The sequence below is a fragment of the Microtus oregoni genome, unplaced genomic scaffold (genome assembly GCF_018167655.1).
Source record: "Microtus oregoni isolate MIOR12 unplaced genomic scaffold, Mior012 000001F_ref0000356, whole genome shotgun sequence".
In the NCBI taxonomy this organism is placed as follows: Eukaryota; Metazoa; Chordata; class Mammalia; order Rodentia; family Cricetidae; genus Microtus; species Microtus oregoni.
Window position 1 is genome coordinate 52,969,769 of NW_024543060.1, and position 18,355 is coordinate 52,988,123.

Here is an 18,355-nt window from a genome sequence, read left to right on the forward strand (position 1 = left end):
GCGAGATGTCTCTGTCATTTCTAGAGTTTGAAAGTTGCTTATTTCTAGTTTGCTTAGGTAATATTGTATCTTTCTGGAGTCTTTGATGGAGTTGAAGAATAGTTAGTTATGTTTTCCTTAGTTATGATAAAGATTATTGTAATTTTTACTTGATAACTGTTTTGTTATATGTACTTTTGCTATGTTAAGTTAAAGACTTCCTTTTTCTGTTTAAACGAAAAAAGGGGAAATAATGGAGGAAGGTCATTGGCTAATAAAGAAACTGCCTTGGCCCATTTTATTGGTTAGAACATAGGTGGGTAGAGTAAACAGAACAGAATGCTGGGAGGAAGAGGAAGTGAGCTCAGACTCGACAGCTCTGCTCTCTGGAGCAGAGGCCATGCTCCCCTCTCCCGGGCAGAGGTGATTCAGCTCTGACCCAGGATGGACGTAGGCTAGAATCTTCCCGGTAAGCGCACCTTGGGGTGCTACACACATTATTAGAAATGGGCTAGTCCAGGTGTGAGAGTTAGCCGAGAAGAGGCTAGATATAATGAGCCAAGCAGTGTTTAAAAGAATACAGTGTCTGTGTAATTATTTCGGGGCATAAGCTAGCAGGCGGCCAGGGTGCTGGGGACACAGCCCCACCGCTCCTATTACAACACAGCCCACCTTCTTGTAGAACTCAGGACCAACAGCCCAGGGATGGCACCACTCATGGGCTCGCCTCTCTTCCCTTGGTCACTAAATGAGAAAATGCCTTACAGTTGGGTCTCAGCTGAGACTCCTTCCTCTGATGACTCTACTTATGTCAATTTGATACACAAAACCAGCCAGTACAACAAGTACATAAAGTATATATTTGACAGTAAAAGCATAAAACACAACGTGAAAGCCCACAGTTTCAGAATGGCTATTTTAAATGTTCCTTGAGGTGTGCTGACTTTGGGTTTGGAAAATTGAAAAGAAGAACAAAAAGAAGGAGGAAAAGAAGGGAAGGAAGGGAGAAAGAAAGGAAGGAGAAAGAAAGAAGGAAAGAAAGAAAGAGAGAGAGAAAGAAAGAAAGAAAGAAGCCGGGCGGTGGTGGCGCATGCCTTTAATCCCAGCACTCGGGAGGCAGAGGTAGGCGGATCTCTGTGAGTTCGAGACCAGTCTGGTCTACAAGAGCTAGTTCCAGGACAGGCTCCAAAACCACAGAGAAACCCTGTCTCGAAAAACCAAAAAAAAAAGAAAGAAAGAAAGAAAGAAAGAGAAGAGAGGAAGGAAGGAGGGAAGAAAGAAAGAAACAAGCAACGAAAGAAAGAAAGAAAAAAAAGAAAGAAAGAGAGAAAGAGAGAGAGAACGAGAGAGAGGTGAGGAAGCTATGGAGAACCAAACCAGTAAGCAGCGTTCCTCCATTTTATCTGCTTGTGTTTCTGCCTCTCCTCTTGCTTGAGTTCCTGCTGTTGCTTCCCTAGATTATGGACTGTAACCAGGATGAATAAGATTAAATATCCCTCCCTCCTAAAAAAGGTATATCATGTTTGCTGTCATTATAAGAGAATTTATTAATAATCTTAGTAATGTACAGCCTATATGATTTAAACCTTGTACATTATTATTTTGACTTTTTAAATTTTATTATAACACATATGACATCTAATATATACCACAAAGGCCTTCTTGTCTTCAATAAAATTACCAATATTGGATCCAGATTTTAAAAATTAAATGATGTGTGCATATGGTACATAGACATATATGCAGGAAAATACACACATAAAACAAAAATAAATAAATTATGAAAACACTTCAAAAATTAAATAAATTATTGTTAAAAAAGATAGTACTGTATTTGTCCTCAGGATAGTATAGTACATTTTGTTCAAATAATGTGTAATTGAACTCATGAGGCAAGTAAGTTGAATAGCCAGATGAATGACAAATTTTGGAAAGAAGGATGAAATTAATTGATTAGAAAATGGCACACTTAAACATAAAAAAATAGAAGCTATACCACTCTTTTAATTCAAAGATAATGCCTGAACATGTATGGGTGGCAAACTATAAATGAGTGTATTTCACTATGTTCCTATATAGATGAACCAGGCCTAGACTGTCTTTTTCAATACCTATTGAAGGTTCCTGGTCCTTGGTACTATATACAACGTCCCTTGTCAGCAGTCCATAAGAGAGCTTGGTCTGGAGCTTCACTTGAGTTGTTCTTACTTCTACAGCTTTCTGTAAGTCGTAACCCCTAAACAATAGATCTTACTGTTCATCCAATAACAATGGGAAGCTTGCCCAGCCTCTGTCTTCAATCATGAAGGTTTAGCTGTTCTACTTGTCCTTGACCCAGAATGAATTGCCATCGTATGTCTGATCAACAAGAGGTGAATCTTTTGTAGTGCTCCACAGCTTTCCTTGGACCTTCTGCTTCATCTGTGAGTGAGATGCACAAGAAGCAGAAAGGCTTTCATAAAGTGTAGACTTGCTCTATCGCATTCTAGAGAGCCTTCTTTTTCTCGAGTAAGTCCTGTGTTCCTTCAGAACCATCTGCTCTTACCATAATTGTTAGAATAAAAATAAGTTAAATGAATCAATTATTTTAGTTCCAACAAATTCTGACACCTATGTTGAAGTAAATTAATCAGAAGAAATGATCAAATTATGAAAGCATATCCTTTCTTAGCAGCAATCTTTGACATTATGGTTAAGTTTAATTTCATTTTCCTGGAACTTTAATTAGCTAAATTCCTTCTGACAATTATTTTTATATATATTTCTAAAATATTTTAATCTTATTATGAATTTTATCAGCCTTAGGAACATTATCAGTTTTAGACAGAGCAACACCTCTATAATGATAAGCTGCACTATTTAGCTATTTATTTCAAAAGTTTTCTATTGGATTATCCAGTATGCTAACAGTGCACCAGAGACGTGGGGGCTGTAAATAGTTGTCTGTGGCAATGAGGTGATTCATGAGGTTGACTGTATCATAAGCTACAAATATGAACACTGGTTGACATTTCAATCACAAACACTGTAAGAACTATGAGGTCTAAACTCAGGTGAGCCTTTGTTATGCTTTGCATCTAGAATGACCCCAAACGCTCATATTTTAAACTCTTGGTTCCAAGCATATGGCACTAGTTTTATGTTATGGAGCCATCATTAGTGGAAGCTTTGTTGGAGTAAATACGTTACTGGGACTGGGCCTTTGAAGGTTATACTGCCCCTGATTCTGACCTGTGCTCTCTGTTTTCTGGTTTATGGTTATATGGTGAACTGTTACCATAGGTTCCCCACAGAATGGACTGTTCCCAGAGTCATGTTTTCCCCATTACTAAAAACCAAAATTTTTGAGCTGGGAGCCAAAATAAATGTATTTTTTATACAGAGATTTAATTGTTGCTAATGATATGTTTATTGAGTTTTTAAATTTTTTGTTTTCTTGCATGTTTCACCAATGCTTTCTAATTTTCCCCAAGGATCTTACATATATTTTGTGAAATGTATACCTAGACATCTTTCAATATTTTTTAATAAATTATTGTCTATTAACTTTTCATTATTGTGATGTAGAAATACTATGAATTTAGTATGCTAATTCCATATCCCGCAACATTACTGTAAATTCTTATTTCTTAGAACATGCCTACAGGTTTGTTTGGAATTTTTACACTGAGAAATGCATCATTGAAAGTGTTCTGTGCTCTCTTCTCTGATTTCTCTTCCCTTTTCCTTCTCTTTGTCTTTCCTTTCCTAATTAGTACTTCTTGGGTTTTTCTTCTGATTTTGTTGTTCTAGTTTAGGTTCCAGGGAAATACTGGACAGAAGTAGTGACAGGAAATATACACAGCTTACTTCCACCTTGACGTGAATTTCCACCATTCATCCTTGTCATTTGTAGGTTTTCATAGATACCTTTATAATGGTAAGTAATAAAGTTTGCTTTCTCAGTGGTTTGCTAAGGGCTTTTCTCACAAATAGTTTTATCTCATATTCTTCATGTGCTGAACTAGCTACATAGGTTTTCTTTCATTCTTAGTGGATAATATCAGAAAAACAGATTCCCTGACACTTAAGCAATTTTAAATATCCAAGATACTTGACTTTATATTTAAAATAAAGACTACTAAGTCTTACATTATTAAAACTGATAACCTTCATGGAAACCAAGGGAATCAATAATTTCAAAACTAAGAGATAAGCTGCACTCATGGAGAGGATCTGCACTTCACCAGATAACTGAAAAACAGCCAGGTTCACATATTTGGGAGGCAAGAAAATAGAAGATGAAAAAAGCTAATTCTCTACAGTAATCAAGACTGGGCATATTAATTTATCTACAATGATTTCTTATATAAAAATGATAAAATTTAAAATGAGAATGACCACAAAGTTAGCATGAAATGAATCTGTTCATACAATCTGGCAGAACTACAAATAGGCAGAATGAGTGTTTCCAAGCACAGTTAGAAAAATTGAATATGGTTGTATTTTGTACTCTAACAGTTTCTAGCCAAGATATATGCTCTGAGAAAAAGAAACAAAGAGAAATTCCTCAAAGCCTCTCCCCAACGTGGCATGAAATCAGAGATGAGAATGTTTTCAGAGAAGCATTGTATCTTATGGCAAAAGATCAAAAGGAAAGCCACTGAAGACTACAATGCCATTATCTGTGGAACAAATAAGCATCCAGTACTGGGATCAACAGCAGTATTTTCAAAGGCCATAAAGAATGAAAGATAAAACCAAACTCTTTGTAGATATTTGATACTCTTAAAAGACATACTTTGGAGTGATGAATATACTTCTCAGTAGAATAGGCAGAAGAATAAGATGAAAGGACACACAGGGGACTTTCTTACTCTGTCTATTCATTGTTTCTGAACAAATACCCTGAAGCAAATGGAAAAAAATTACTTTTAAAGAACCAGGAAGATAATTGTGAGCACAAATATTTTTATGCAATATCGTCCATGTGATTGGTTTATAAAATGACTAATAATTAAGAATAAAGTTAAAAGTTGCAGATTTTTCAAAGACTGGACATTTCACATAACAGAAATGATAGACAAAGATGAAGAAGTATAACCTTACATAATGAATGAAGGCTGATGGCTGTATTTGACATGCCAGGTATCTACCATGGAGAAGTTCAATCCTTCCCAACTCTTACCAGTGCAAGAAAAGTTTAGTCTTAGGACCATGTTGCTTGAACAGCAACCTTTCTAAAGATATATTAATCCTCTTGAGCTATAGGAACTCTAAAAACAATCAACACATTGGCCAGATTATGACATATAACCTCTGAAAAGTCAGTTTAATAGATATTTTAGTTTCCTACTGCAGTAGAGAATGATTTTAGAGCTGTCAGAAATATGGATTGGTACATGATGTAAGTTTTGAGATACACAGCCAAAATACACCTAACAACAAATTTTCTATTTGTTTCCTTTGTTTTTTTTTTTTTCTTTTTGTTTGTTTTTTCAAGAGACAGGGTTTCTCTGCGTAGCTTTGGTGCCTGTCCTGGAACTAGTTCTTGTAGATCAGGTTGATCTTGAACTCTCGAACTCATAGAAATCCGCCTGCCTCTACTTCCAGAGTGCTGGGATTAAAGGCATGTGCCACCACTGCCTGGGTTCATTATTTTTATTTACACAATTTTAGGTATAAAATAATAGTTTAATAAAGACAATATAGCATTCAAGTGTGTATACTGGCAGGGAATTGGGAGAGATATTTTAAGCTTGACAAACAACATACACCTGGAAAGTTGAATGTCTGTTTCAAGAATACTTCCTCCAGGCCACGTTTAGGTTTTTATTCAGGAAAAGGCAGAGTGGTAAATTATGACTCCTTCTTTTCATTTGACAAACAGAGTTTCTTAAATGAGAAATTCTGTTAAAATTGCTCACCTCCTGTGATAGGACTTCATGTAGCACTTGGATTTTTAATGTGGACAGTCTTCTAATGAATATACAAATATCCAAATTACCAGAGAGCAGAAAAATAATGCCAATAATATTAATATTTGTGATTAAACATAAAATTATATTTAAAATACACATATGTAAGTATTGCCTGGATGAAAATGAAAAGTAATTTTTTAGCCAGATAATTGGTCTATACCTTCTATGTTAAAGCATAATCTGGGAAATAAAACATATTTTTCCTGTTTGTTAGGTAATTCTAAATTTAGATATATTAATCCAAAGTAATAGAGCAAGTCTACCGCTCTACAACAGAAGCTAAGCAGCTTAATTCATCCTCAAAGGAAGTTGATTTAGTCTGTGAGTTATGGGTTGAGTGGTTTATTTTGAATTTTCCAAAACAATTTATTCTATAATATGTAGAACTCTAACAAGGAAATTGCCTCTTTCAAACCTCATGACCTCTTGTGACACAGTGCAAAAGTTCAGCTTTCAACGCTCTTACATAACGCTGTTTCCTGAACACAGAGCCATTACACTCCCTGTCTTCAACTACTGCAATCATAGCTGTTTGGGGGAATTAAATGAGATAATGAATTTCTTTAAAGTACTTAGAACATAATAGGTTTTCCAAAAAGTGGGAGCTCTGAGAATTCTACTTGGAAAGCTCTGTGCTACCGTAGCTCATACAATATCCACTATATTGCTAATTTTGTAAATAGGCTTTTATACAATTCAGCTGTCTTGAGACCACATTCACTTCGGAACAAAGGTGGCTGAGTTGAGGAGCAGACAGAGAGTTGTTGGCCTACAGAGTCTAACAGACATTTTTGGCTCTTCAAGAAATTTTTGTGATTTTTGGCTTAAACTGAAAGAAAATATTTGTTTAAAAATTACATTTAGCTAGAACAATTTATCCATTCTCAAAATATATCACTATGAGTTAACACAATTTTTTTTATTTAAAAAGGTGGGCTATGAGAATTTGAAGGAAGTCCAAGCATATTCTGAGAAACTCAAACACCAAAAGTCAGTCCATCTATTGGAACAGATTTTAATTGTTTAAGTAGTTCAATGATAAGCCGATGTCTGTAGATTACTTAAGTAAATAGAATCTTATGCCTAGCTTATTTATTTCCTTTTCCTTCCAGGATTTCAAAGAGTTAGCCATTGCACTTATTTATTTAATTATCTACTTTTTTATTGAGAAACATTTGACATGTAAAAGGTGTATTTATATAGTGTATTAACTTGCTGGGCTGGATATATATATACATGCTTATGAAACCATCACCACCAGTGCCACAGACATGTCCATACCCTCCTGAATTTTCCTCCTAGCATATTCCTTGTTCTTGATGTTCATGTTAGATACTGCAATAACACTTCCTACAAAATCTATGCTCCTAAAATTTTTACATGTTCAATATCATGTGATTAGCAATGTGTACTTATGTACAGAGGATTTACCTCAAGACATGGCTCATTTTTAAACTCAAGTTTGTGTTATTGGTTTGAAAAGGACAACAATTTAGGATATATATATATAAAAGTATTTCAGGTTTTGCCTGGTTTTGCTGCCCCATCTTAGCTCTATGGTTGTTATTTTTAATGTTATCAATAAAACTATGAAAATTGACAAGGAATAATCACCTGCCTCAAGACTCTACCAGCATTTAAGAATCAATTAATGAACTCCACAATAGAAATTCTTTGAAACCTTGTTGCAATTTTTGTAGTATAATGAAAGATCAAGTCATCTCCAGGGTATGTGGCCACTTCATTTACTCCCTAGCACATGGTATAACAAGTATCTACTGTGGGAAGAATACAGAAGTGATGCCCATGCAATCTCTAATATTAGCACTCCTGCAGGAGAGATTGGTGCTCCTCGAGAGAATGGCAATATCCTATTACCATGACCATCTCTGTTTGTTCTCCAGAATGCTGGTTATCACTCCTTAAACCTCTGATGTAATTCTTTTGTGCAATGTGGAATCTTTATTTTCGCCTCTATGACATGGCCTTGTAAGCATTATGTCTCTACCCCTATTTTAAACAATTCCTTCTACTTTATCAAGTTCCATGTGCAGATAATACCTCATGCACATGTCTTTGCCTCCAGTGTTTTTCTCCCAAGTATATTACATAATTCTCCACTACACACATCCCTTTGTACAAGAGGGAGTTCATGCTGCTATGTTCTGTGGCATACAATAAGTGGATAAGAAAAAGATGCTCCATCCATTTATCCTAGAAACCTCTTGATAGAATTCCATCAGGATAAACCAACCTCTGACTCCATCTCCCCACGGTCTCCTCAACTTTCCATAGACCACTCCTGCACCTTGTCTAAGAACTCAACAACTCTCAGGCTATGGTGGTTCCTTGCACTCCTGTCGTAACCCCATTCTTATGTTTAATCCATCAATCTTGACACAACACACTAATTTTTATGCTTTATTATCAAAGTTATGGTGCAACTGGAAATCTTGAATTCCTGTTTCAGGCCATGATTACTTACTTATTCTCCCACTTCAATCAAATTTTTGTTTTGATCATATAGAGATCTTGAGTATTTTATTTTCCTTTCATTCTTCTCTATTTCATCAATTTCCATTGCCAACCAGAGCCACCTGCCTTCAGTTCATCTGCTTTGTGAGTCACCCCTATCTTCCCATCTCTTTGTGTCTCAGCTCTCCCATTCTAAAGCTGGGTCAGTTTGAACATTGCCTTTCTTCTTTCTTATGTAAGACTTGGGGCAGTTATTATCTTTCATGTGATGTTACTGTTAAGTCCATATTGTGAAAATTTGTTTGAATCTTTAACACTGCACTTGAAGTGTCTTTTATTATTATTATTAACATAATAATATTATAACATAATAATTATTATAATTAACATAATAATAATATATTTGGCTTAATCTCCCCAATTTACTTAAGCTTCCCATTTTATTGTGCCATTTACTTCAATGTCCATCCACTTCTCACTACCTGAGAGAAATAAAATTCAGTGAGGACCCACCTCTCCCATCCATATCCGTTCTTTATGTTAAAACCTTATCATAAAACATCCCTGATGTGGGATGCTCTTCTATAGGCTGCGAATATGTGTTGCTTTTATTGGTTGATGAATGAAGGTGATTTGGCCTATAGCATGACAGAATATAGTTAGGTGGGAAATCCAAACAGAGAATCAGGTGAAGAAAGGTAGGGTGACAGAGTTGCCAGTGAGCTGCCAGAGCAGCAAGATATACTAGAGAACAGGTAATGCCACAAAATCATATAGTGATACACAGATTATTGGAATTTACCAGTAAGAGCTAGCCAATGATAAGTCTGAGCCATCAGTCAAGCAATTATAATTAATATTAAGCCTCTGAATGATTATTTTTGAGCGGCCGTGGTCACTATAAGTCCATGCTTTTGTTAATGCTATAAAATGTTTACATTCATTTGATCATTTTGATTGTGTATCTATATGACTGGATATCTCTGTCTGTGTGCAAATTTGTGCAATGGCACATGTTAGTATAACCTATATTGATTTTCTCTTTTTCAACTTGCAGATTGAGGACTGAAGTCAGGTCATCAGACTTGGATGGAAGTATCTTTAGCAACTGAGCTACCTTGTCAGCCCATTTCTACTTAATATTTCTTGCTGAGTTTGCAGCAAAGCACCTTTTTGGTGTTTATGTAGATATAATTTACTCATGAGATTCTCCATTCTTTCACCACTGTTATTGTTTACCATCTGTTTTCTTGATGCCTGTAAGGGTGTAACCTAAAACTATCAGATCAATGCCATGTCACAGCTATTCCTAGGCAGTGGCATTTAGGATCAGGGGATTTTGTTACAGGAAATAGAGCTCTACAAGGAGGATGGTGTTTATAAATGACTCCATAGAAGTTTCTTAACATCTACATAGATGCTTATATTCAACTTATGCATGTGCGTGATTCTTTTTCAGAAAATTTTGTGTGTGTGTGAACTGAATTTTTATTAACCCATTCCATTTTTAATGTATTAGGGGAGTTTTGAGTACCTAAGAGAACTCAATTACAAAATAAATTGCTTTCTATATGATAATGTTATTTTAATAAACAAAATTAAAGTGTGGCTTTCTAGTTTTGTTTGTTTTTCTCATATATGGGGTTTTTGAAGTGTAGCATCATTAAATTTTTATATCTCTTTTATACAATGAATGGGTCTCTATAAATCAATCCATTGTTCCATAAATATATGGCCATTGAATTGTGAAATTTGCTTTAGACTTAAAACAGTGGTCTTTGAAGACAATTAAAAATATTCAAGAATTAGACCTCAATTTCCTTTACCAGAGTCCAGGTTGGTCCTAGGGACCCCAGATCATTGCCTAGCCCAACTATGATCCGAGAGGCTTCACCCAGCAATTGATGGAAACAGATGCAGTGAACCACAGCCAAATATTAGGTGGGCCTTGGGAAATCCTGTGGAGGAGGGGGAAGAAGCTTTATGGGAGCCAGAGGGGCCAAGAGCACCATGGGAAAATATACAAAGTAAGCTAGCTTGGCCTCATGGGATCTCACAGAGACTGAATCACCAACCAGAGAACTTGCATGGGACTCACTTGTGCCCTTTTTACTTGTGTTTCCCATATGTTGCTTCATCTTCTTGTGGGACTCCTGGCAGAGGGAGTGGGGGTTGTCACTGACTCTGTTGCCTGCTCTTAGGACTCTTCCCTCTTGATGGGTTGCCTCCTCCAGCCTCAACAGGAGAGGAGTGCCTAGTCTTGCTGCAACTTTATACCCTTTGCTTGCTGGGTACTCTTCTGAAGGGAAGGTGGAGGAAGTGGATGGGGAGAGGGACTGGGAGGAGAGGGGGGATGGAGGGGAAACTGTGATCAGGCTGGGAAAAATTAATTAGTTGATTAATTTAAAAATTAAGAATTAGGTCCAGTGAGATGCTTCATTGCTGCCCAAGTCTAATGACTTCAGGTTAATTTGATGTGGTGCATGTACAGATGTGTAATGACCAAATCAGGGCAATTAGCACATCCATCATTTTAAACATTCATCCTCTGTGCTATTTGGCATTCTCATTTCAGGTGTTAACCCCTGGGCCTCTGGTGTAGTGATTACTGTAGTGGCATTTTCAGTTTACGCACATCCTCCCCCACAATGGAGCTGACTAGTCTCTTTCTGAGTTTCTGAACCTGGGATAACTTACAGCAGTAGAAGTATGCTACCACAGTATGACAAAAGGACACAAAATGAGAGGTTGTTAGGAAAACAGAAAGATCTGGACTAAAACTCAAAGGGCAAAGAAAGGTTACCTTGGCAACTTAACTGCTGTGGAGAAGACTGCCCAGGCTCATGGTGACAGGAAATGAGCCAAACATGTGACCAGAGGAATCTCTTAAGTGGCAGATGATGGATCAGCTCAGGAGGCCCTTGACGAGGCTCCTCTGCGTATAGCGCTGCTGCACACACCTCCAGCGACTTACCTCTGCGAGGTAGAATTCATCATACTGTCTTCTGAAGTTTTCTCCCTTGTAGTAGTTGCTGGCAGCCACTATCACGTCCACAGTCACCATGCTCAGAATAAACATGTGGAAAACGGATGACCGCATCATTTTCTGAGGAGGAAAAACCGATAGGTAAATTCTTCACGAAGACACAAACCTCACCACTAACTGACACGTGAGTGGTGATATATTTTGAGGGACAACACATCTATGGGGCAGTATGGCAGTGAAAAATAGTGTTTCCAAGGCCACTGATCAATGTCTTTCTTGCTCAATAGTGGGACCAAAGGAAGCCATTTCTTTCAGTGAGTTAAAGATGTAGAGGAACATAGTTTTAGAAATCTTCAGTTAAAATTGGAAAATGCATTTAATTTCACTTTTATAAGCTTGAATCTTGGACATTAGGTTGTTTTGACCTTGAGTTGTGAATATATGGAAAAATAGTTTTCATAATGGTTATTCTGAAAAACAGGCATGTCTGTTTGGTATCAAGGAGAATAATAAAACATTTTGCTGATGGTTATAAAGTTGTAAAGAGGGAGAAACAGAAGACTTATTTTCCTTTATTGCTTATATAAATTCTGAAAATAATCTTGTAATGAATAATGACTGTCTGTTGAGCTTATATCTAGAGCTGTTCTAGAATTTTACATAGATTAACTCAATTAAAGTTGATGATAGTCCTAGGATGTTATTCTAATTTGACGAATAAGAAAACTGAGACTCCAAGAAGTTAAGTAATTTTCTCCACTGTCACATAAGAATCAAGGCTGGACTCAGGATTGGGGATTAAATCTGGTCCAAGTCCATTTTCTTTATTGGAGTGGAGCTAACTAAGCATTAAAAACAGGTATCACAGTACCTGCCACGTGTTGAATGTTTATTATGTGTCAAGCCATTTATGTACATGCTATTCATGCTGTGTCTGTTAATGCTACAGCTCTAAACAGTAGCATATGTGACATGTATTATACACAGCGTTCATAGGACTTAGGTTGTTTGTTCAAGACCACACAACAGAATGCATCAGAACCAAGCTCTACCACTAAGTCTGTTTGAAGTCTATTCTGTGATTTTACTGCATTGTGAGGAAGAGATCATCCAAGTGGAGAAAAGAGAGTGTGAAGGCTATGGACACAGAGAGCCAACCGCTCAGGACTGATGCTACCATATGGTCTTTTCCTTTATTGGTTTTTTTTTTGGTATTAGAAGGAAATTTATTAAAGACTCATAAATAGGAGAGAGTGCACGAGAGCTTTATAAAGGAAGAGAGAGAATATGAATTTGAATGAGGCATGGAGCAAAAACTATGCCATTTCATTTAGACATGGAGATCCGTCCTGTGGCAGATAAACGTATATCACAAAGTGGAGGCAGGTGGTGAGTAAGGCTTCAGAGAAAAGCTTGCATAGGCTTTGCTAACACCCCAAAGCAAAACCTTTCTGAGGCAGAACATAGAAAGCAGTCACATCTTCTCTTCTTGAGGCTTCTTTTCTTCCCCATACTATGGACACTTTGTGTCCCTGCCCTATGACCTGAATGACAAGTTCCTTAGCAGTGCAACTGAGAGAACCTACATAATTCTCAGCCTGAGATAAAGTGTACTTGAAAGATGTCCAAGGCATCATCTCACCTAGCCTTCTCTAACAGAATGGGGTGTAGCCCAGCCCAGTTGGGGGTAGCCAAATTGTCTCCACCACTTCCTGGTGTTGTACCCCTGAACAAGCCATGTAAGCCCCAGGTGCAGTCACTGCACCTCAGTTTTCTTCACAGTAAGTGGACACAATTTGCTCAAAACGTTTATTACCGGTTTTAAATAAGACAACATCTATAAGGATGTGCTAATACGCTGCCGGCCTTATATAGACTTCTAGTCCAAACAAATGCCATTTTATGATCCAGATATGTTTCTGTCAGGAATGAGAAATTAATCACACAAGGCGAATGAATTAATTATATTGGACATCTCTGAGCCCAGAACCAATGAAGATAAACCAAAGTGATAAAAAAAAAAAACCCTAATAAATCTAGAGATGTCTGAACCAAGAGAAAAGTCAATTTTCCATGAAGCTTCATGTCCTTCCTGGCAATTGAACACTTTTCTATCTTTTTCTCTTTGACCTTATTTCATCAGTAATATAAAAATCGAATTCAAAAACTGCCAATCAACCTGTTTGTATGGCCATCAAGTTACTTGCAGGAACTACTGATCTTTGTAACACAGATCAGGAAATCAGTTGTCAAATTTCTATTCTTATTAGAATTTGCATTGTTATTTCCTCTTTCTTTGCTTTGTGAGTTAAATTCCACGCCCATCACTTTCTTTCTATACCCTTTTCAACATAATGTTCTATTAAAAACATGTCACGCGATTTCTATTTTATTAGCACGACAGAAAAGCTACAAGTTTTTCTTTCTGTTTTCCTTCACTTTGGATTTAGGTCTTAAGTAAACTGTTATTACAGAAAGGTCCAAACAAAGCTTTTAGCCATGGCTGTCAAAAAACTTTGAAATTGGTTTTTTAACTGTCACAGCTTGGCTTTGGAGCTGTCATTATAATTAGGTTATTTTTTTGTCTGAATGTCTATGTATCTCTGTTGGTACAGAGTCATTAAAATAATCACTCACAATGGAGTTTGATATGCTATAAAAACCGTGGCTTGGTTGACTTGCTCCTGCGTAATAACTTTCAATCATTAAATAAGAATGAGGGTGATAAGTATGTGTAGAAACCAAATTTGAATATTCAAACTAGTGACTCTACCTTTTATATGAAAGCTAGTGGCAAAGGCCACTGGAACTAATTCAGTCAACACTTCCGTGATGTGAAATGACTGGTAGTATTGCATGTGCACATATTCTGGTGTTGCCGGAGTCCAAGTCTATCCCTTCAGGTTTCACTTTCTTATGCAAATTAGTATAGAGAAAATTGTTGAAGTAGAATAGATCTCACAAAACACTATGAAACTTGAGGCTTCCACAGTTCTATTACTTAACATAATGTAGGTTCTACCTACCATCTATTTATCGATACACACACACACACACACACACACACACACACAAACACACACTTTCCATGAACATCCACATGTACAAATTTAAGGGTATGTATATATGTGTTGTATTTTTATATCTTTATACATGTAGTATAAGAATTTTCAGACATCTGTATTCAAGCTTTATAAAGTTCCTTCATTTAAAATGACATTTTAGTTCACTTTTTGTTAAGGTAGAGGACAGAAGAGAAGGCTTGGTGTTTAAGAATGATTGTTGCTCTTCTAGATGATCCACATTCTGGTCCCCATACCCACATAAGGCATCTCACAACCTCCTGTAATTCCAGCACCAGGGATTCCAACAGTATCTTCTTATCTCAGTGGGTATTTATACATATATACATAACCAGATATACATACACAGACATAAATAAAAATAAAAGTAGAACCACCTTTTAAAATGCTTTTAAAAATTATGAGTCAACTTCTGAATAATTTTTAGTTTTACTTTGCTCCAAAATCCATTTATTTGTATAAATGACCATTGGAGTTACAAAGACATGAAGAGACTTCAATAGAATCTTTCCCAAGGCATCAAAATCTGTCAGAAACACTAGAGACTTTCTACTCAAAGGGTCTCTGGGTCAGCTTCACCCTTGAAGGTGCTTAGAAACGCAAGAACGAAGACTGCTTCCTAGCCACAAAATATTGAAATCTGTAACTTTTACAAGGTCCCCAGGTGGAATCTGGTTTTAAGTTCAAGTTTAAGAATTTGTGCAGTGGATAATACTCATTGATTAAGAGGATAAACTGGATTAAGTAGAGTCTAACACAGACTGGCTGAATATCATCGTTATAGTAGGAGCACTAGATCCCCAAATGGATGGCAGTTCCTTCCCGTCCAAGTCCATGGCAAAGAACCAGTTAGACAAAAGGGTTTGCAACATAAGGGGACTTTCTGAAGCCACAATTACAGACTCTTTAAAAATGGCAGAGGATGAGGTAGCTTCAAAGGCTAGAAAAGAAAAGCGAATAACCTTAATTTTCAAAAAACAATGGAGTGCCACTGATGTCTCATTTTTTTTTTCTCCAATGAAAATGAGTTTTGGCGTCTGATCTGCAGCACATGATGAATTTGTATTGTTTTAAGTAACTCAGTGTGTGGACATTTGTTTCAGCCACAATGGGAAACCATCGAGCACTGTCTATTATTTTGGTAGACATCATCTTAAATTATTCTTTAGGGAAATGATTGAACACACCTGTCCAGTACTAAGTAAGACTTAACTATGGTCTCCACACAGGGTGACTAATTAGTAAGATGCTGTAAATACTGTTGCTTCAAATGTAAACAACATTATAGTAACTGTATTTTTTCATATTGCACTGCGCTAGGAAATGCCAGGAGAGAATAGTACCATGGTGCAAAGGCCAAGAACAATAAATATAACTTTTATACTAGTTCAGAGCTGAGGAAGGAGCTCAACGGTCGAGTGCCTTTCTAGCTAGTATGCACCAAGCCTGTGCTCATGCAAAAACAAAAGAGACAGAAAAACATTAGCTTTGAGTCCCATTGTCTAAGGAAAAACCTTCATGAGGCTGTAATTGAAGCTACGTGGGGACAAAGGTCCTTCTGCCATTAAAATCAATATTAACAAGAAGTTGTATCATGAGAAGAGTCAGCCTGTACTAGAGCGCTTAGTCTGTGCCAAGCTTCAATGACAATGCTGATGCAATGGCACCATTTGGTCCTCAGTAGTCTTGGCATTTGGCATTGTGTCATCTCCCTTTATCAGGGAGAAACGGACTTCTCTGAAAGGATAAGTAGTGTTCCAGTCACATGAAGTTGGAAAGCATTCTCAAATGTTTTGGGAACAAAGCAGGTGTTCTTTGCCTTCTCTTGAGCAGTCAAAAAGCCCTTGACATGGCTCTAGATGCTAAAATAGATGTGAAGCAGTATCTTTGCTGAGGGTTTGTCTGGGAATAAAAGGCAGAAGCACATGAAGCTTGTGCTTAAAACCTGAAGACAGTTTGTTCTGTACAGAAGGATGTAAGATATCATAATATAATGGAATGTTAATTTTAAGACTAGTTAAGTCTGTGCCTGACTTGACCTCTCTATGACAATATTTTCTCTTCTAGCAAATAGATGCTTTATCTACATATTTTATTGAAGCATGAATATAAGCAGGCCTGTTTAATGCAGTATGTAGCCTAGGAGACATCATAAACACTGTATTGGAAAACTGGAGGACTTTAAAAATACAGGTACAATCAGTTGCTTATGGAGGAAGGTAAGAGAGATAAAACATAAGAGATTAATTAAAAGAAATAACAAATCTTGAGACAGATTATGAAGATTCGTAGATTTCCAAAATGTCTAAAGTGATCTTGTTTTTGGTTGTTTGTTTATGTGTTTATGGGGAAATACTTCTATTAATTTTTAGCTAATATTTTTCCATGAAATAGTGCCTTAGAGAGCCTTAAGATTCTGTAGATAAAACATCTAAAACAGAACATTTGTGGCCTTAGAGTATGATATTAGAATATGATATCTTGATGAATACCATAGCTCAGAAGTTGAATCTTTCATTTGCTTACAAAATATACTACCTTGGGTAAAAATAAACTTTCTGCTACTAAACATTGCATCATTTGGGTATTAAATTTTGAATGTTATTTGTATTTTAAAATGAATAATTTAGAGAACAATGCATTTATAAGGTACAATTTTCAGAAAACATATTGCATATGATCTGTGAACATATGAATAAGAACATAAAAGAAAACCTGTCTCAACAAACCAAAAAAGGAATGAGAACATAAGAATGAGCAATTTCACAAAACCTAAAATAAATCTCCCATTCACAAGTGTCGTGTCCTTATTGAGATGACGTCTGCATGCTAATACTTTTATAATTGATATAAAAATGGATCCACCCAATTCAAATATTTTTTTAGTTATCTAATAATACTGAAAACAGACCAGTGTATTCCTTTCTAGAGTGTGTCTTTCTTAATCACCTGTTCTTGGAGAGGGAGGACTGGGTCCACTAGTAACTCTCCACAAGGATATTGAGAATCTATGATACAACAAATACCTTCTCATCTGCCGTGCCTTAAAAGTTTCCTGCTCTTTTCTTTGAGAAAGAAAGATAAAAGTGAATATCTGGAAATCAAATTGCAAGAAGAAAACTCTCATAAATCCTTTTAATCTCTTGTCCAGAATCAGCCCACTGTTATGTTCTTAAATTGGTATTTAATTAACTATCAATTAATATTGGTAGTCATACTATTATTATCAGTATACTTCAGTTATCAGCTCTTGACCCTAAAATACAAGTTAGATTTTAATAAGAAGAAACTCACATGTGCTGGGATGGGAAAAGTTGCTAACCTGGGTAGAATGTTATTTTTAGATAGTAATTTTGACATTTTTTTCAATCTGTGTGGAAAAGTCTGGTGGCCTCACACTGAACCCACATGCATGTCCATGCCTTTGGCAGTATCTTCTACAGAAACCATTCAGTCATGTGATTTTCTCTGGTTAGTTTATAAAAACAGACGAGCAGTGAGAAGAGAATTGTGAAATATTGTTTACTCTCATTTTAGGGTGCCAGAACCACCACACTGACATGCTGACCTAGTTATGGATCCTAACATCCTCTTCACTCAGTCAGTCAAGCCAAGAGCATAGATGTGAACGGAAGAGTGGCTGACCATAGATATCCAAACTATTAGCTGAGATTTGGCATAGACTGGGAAGGCTTTTCAGGTAAATCATAGATTCACAAGAAAAAATTAGTATTTCCTTTATAAACCAGCATGGCATAAACCAAACAACTTAACTTGGTTGCTAACCACTAAGCTATCCCAGGCATTCTGGTTTTTCCATAGATCATTGGTCTGCTCTGCAGATTTAAAAATTATTGATCTGATTATGAATG

The 18,355-nt window shown here is 36.5% G+C and overlaps 1 protein-coding gene across 4 annotated transcripts in view; it reads right to left on the reverse strand.

Annotated features, from left to right (window-relative positions):
- The window catches only part of Nalcn (sodium leak channel, non-selective), a 255,068-nt gene that overhangs the window by 144,309 nt on the left and 92,404 nt on the right, over positions 1-18,355 (reverse strand). For all 4 annotated transcript variants that reach the window (XM_041666485.1, XM_041666494.1, XM_041666477.1 and 1 more), the window contains exon 11: positions 11,389-11,520. In XM_041666485.1, the coding sequence (XP_041522419.1) occupies positions 11,389-11,520 (132 nt within the window). The remainder of the gene's footprint in view (positions 1-11,388; positions 11,521-18,355) is intronic.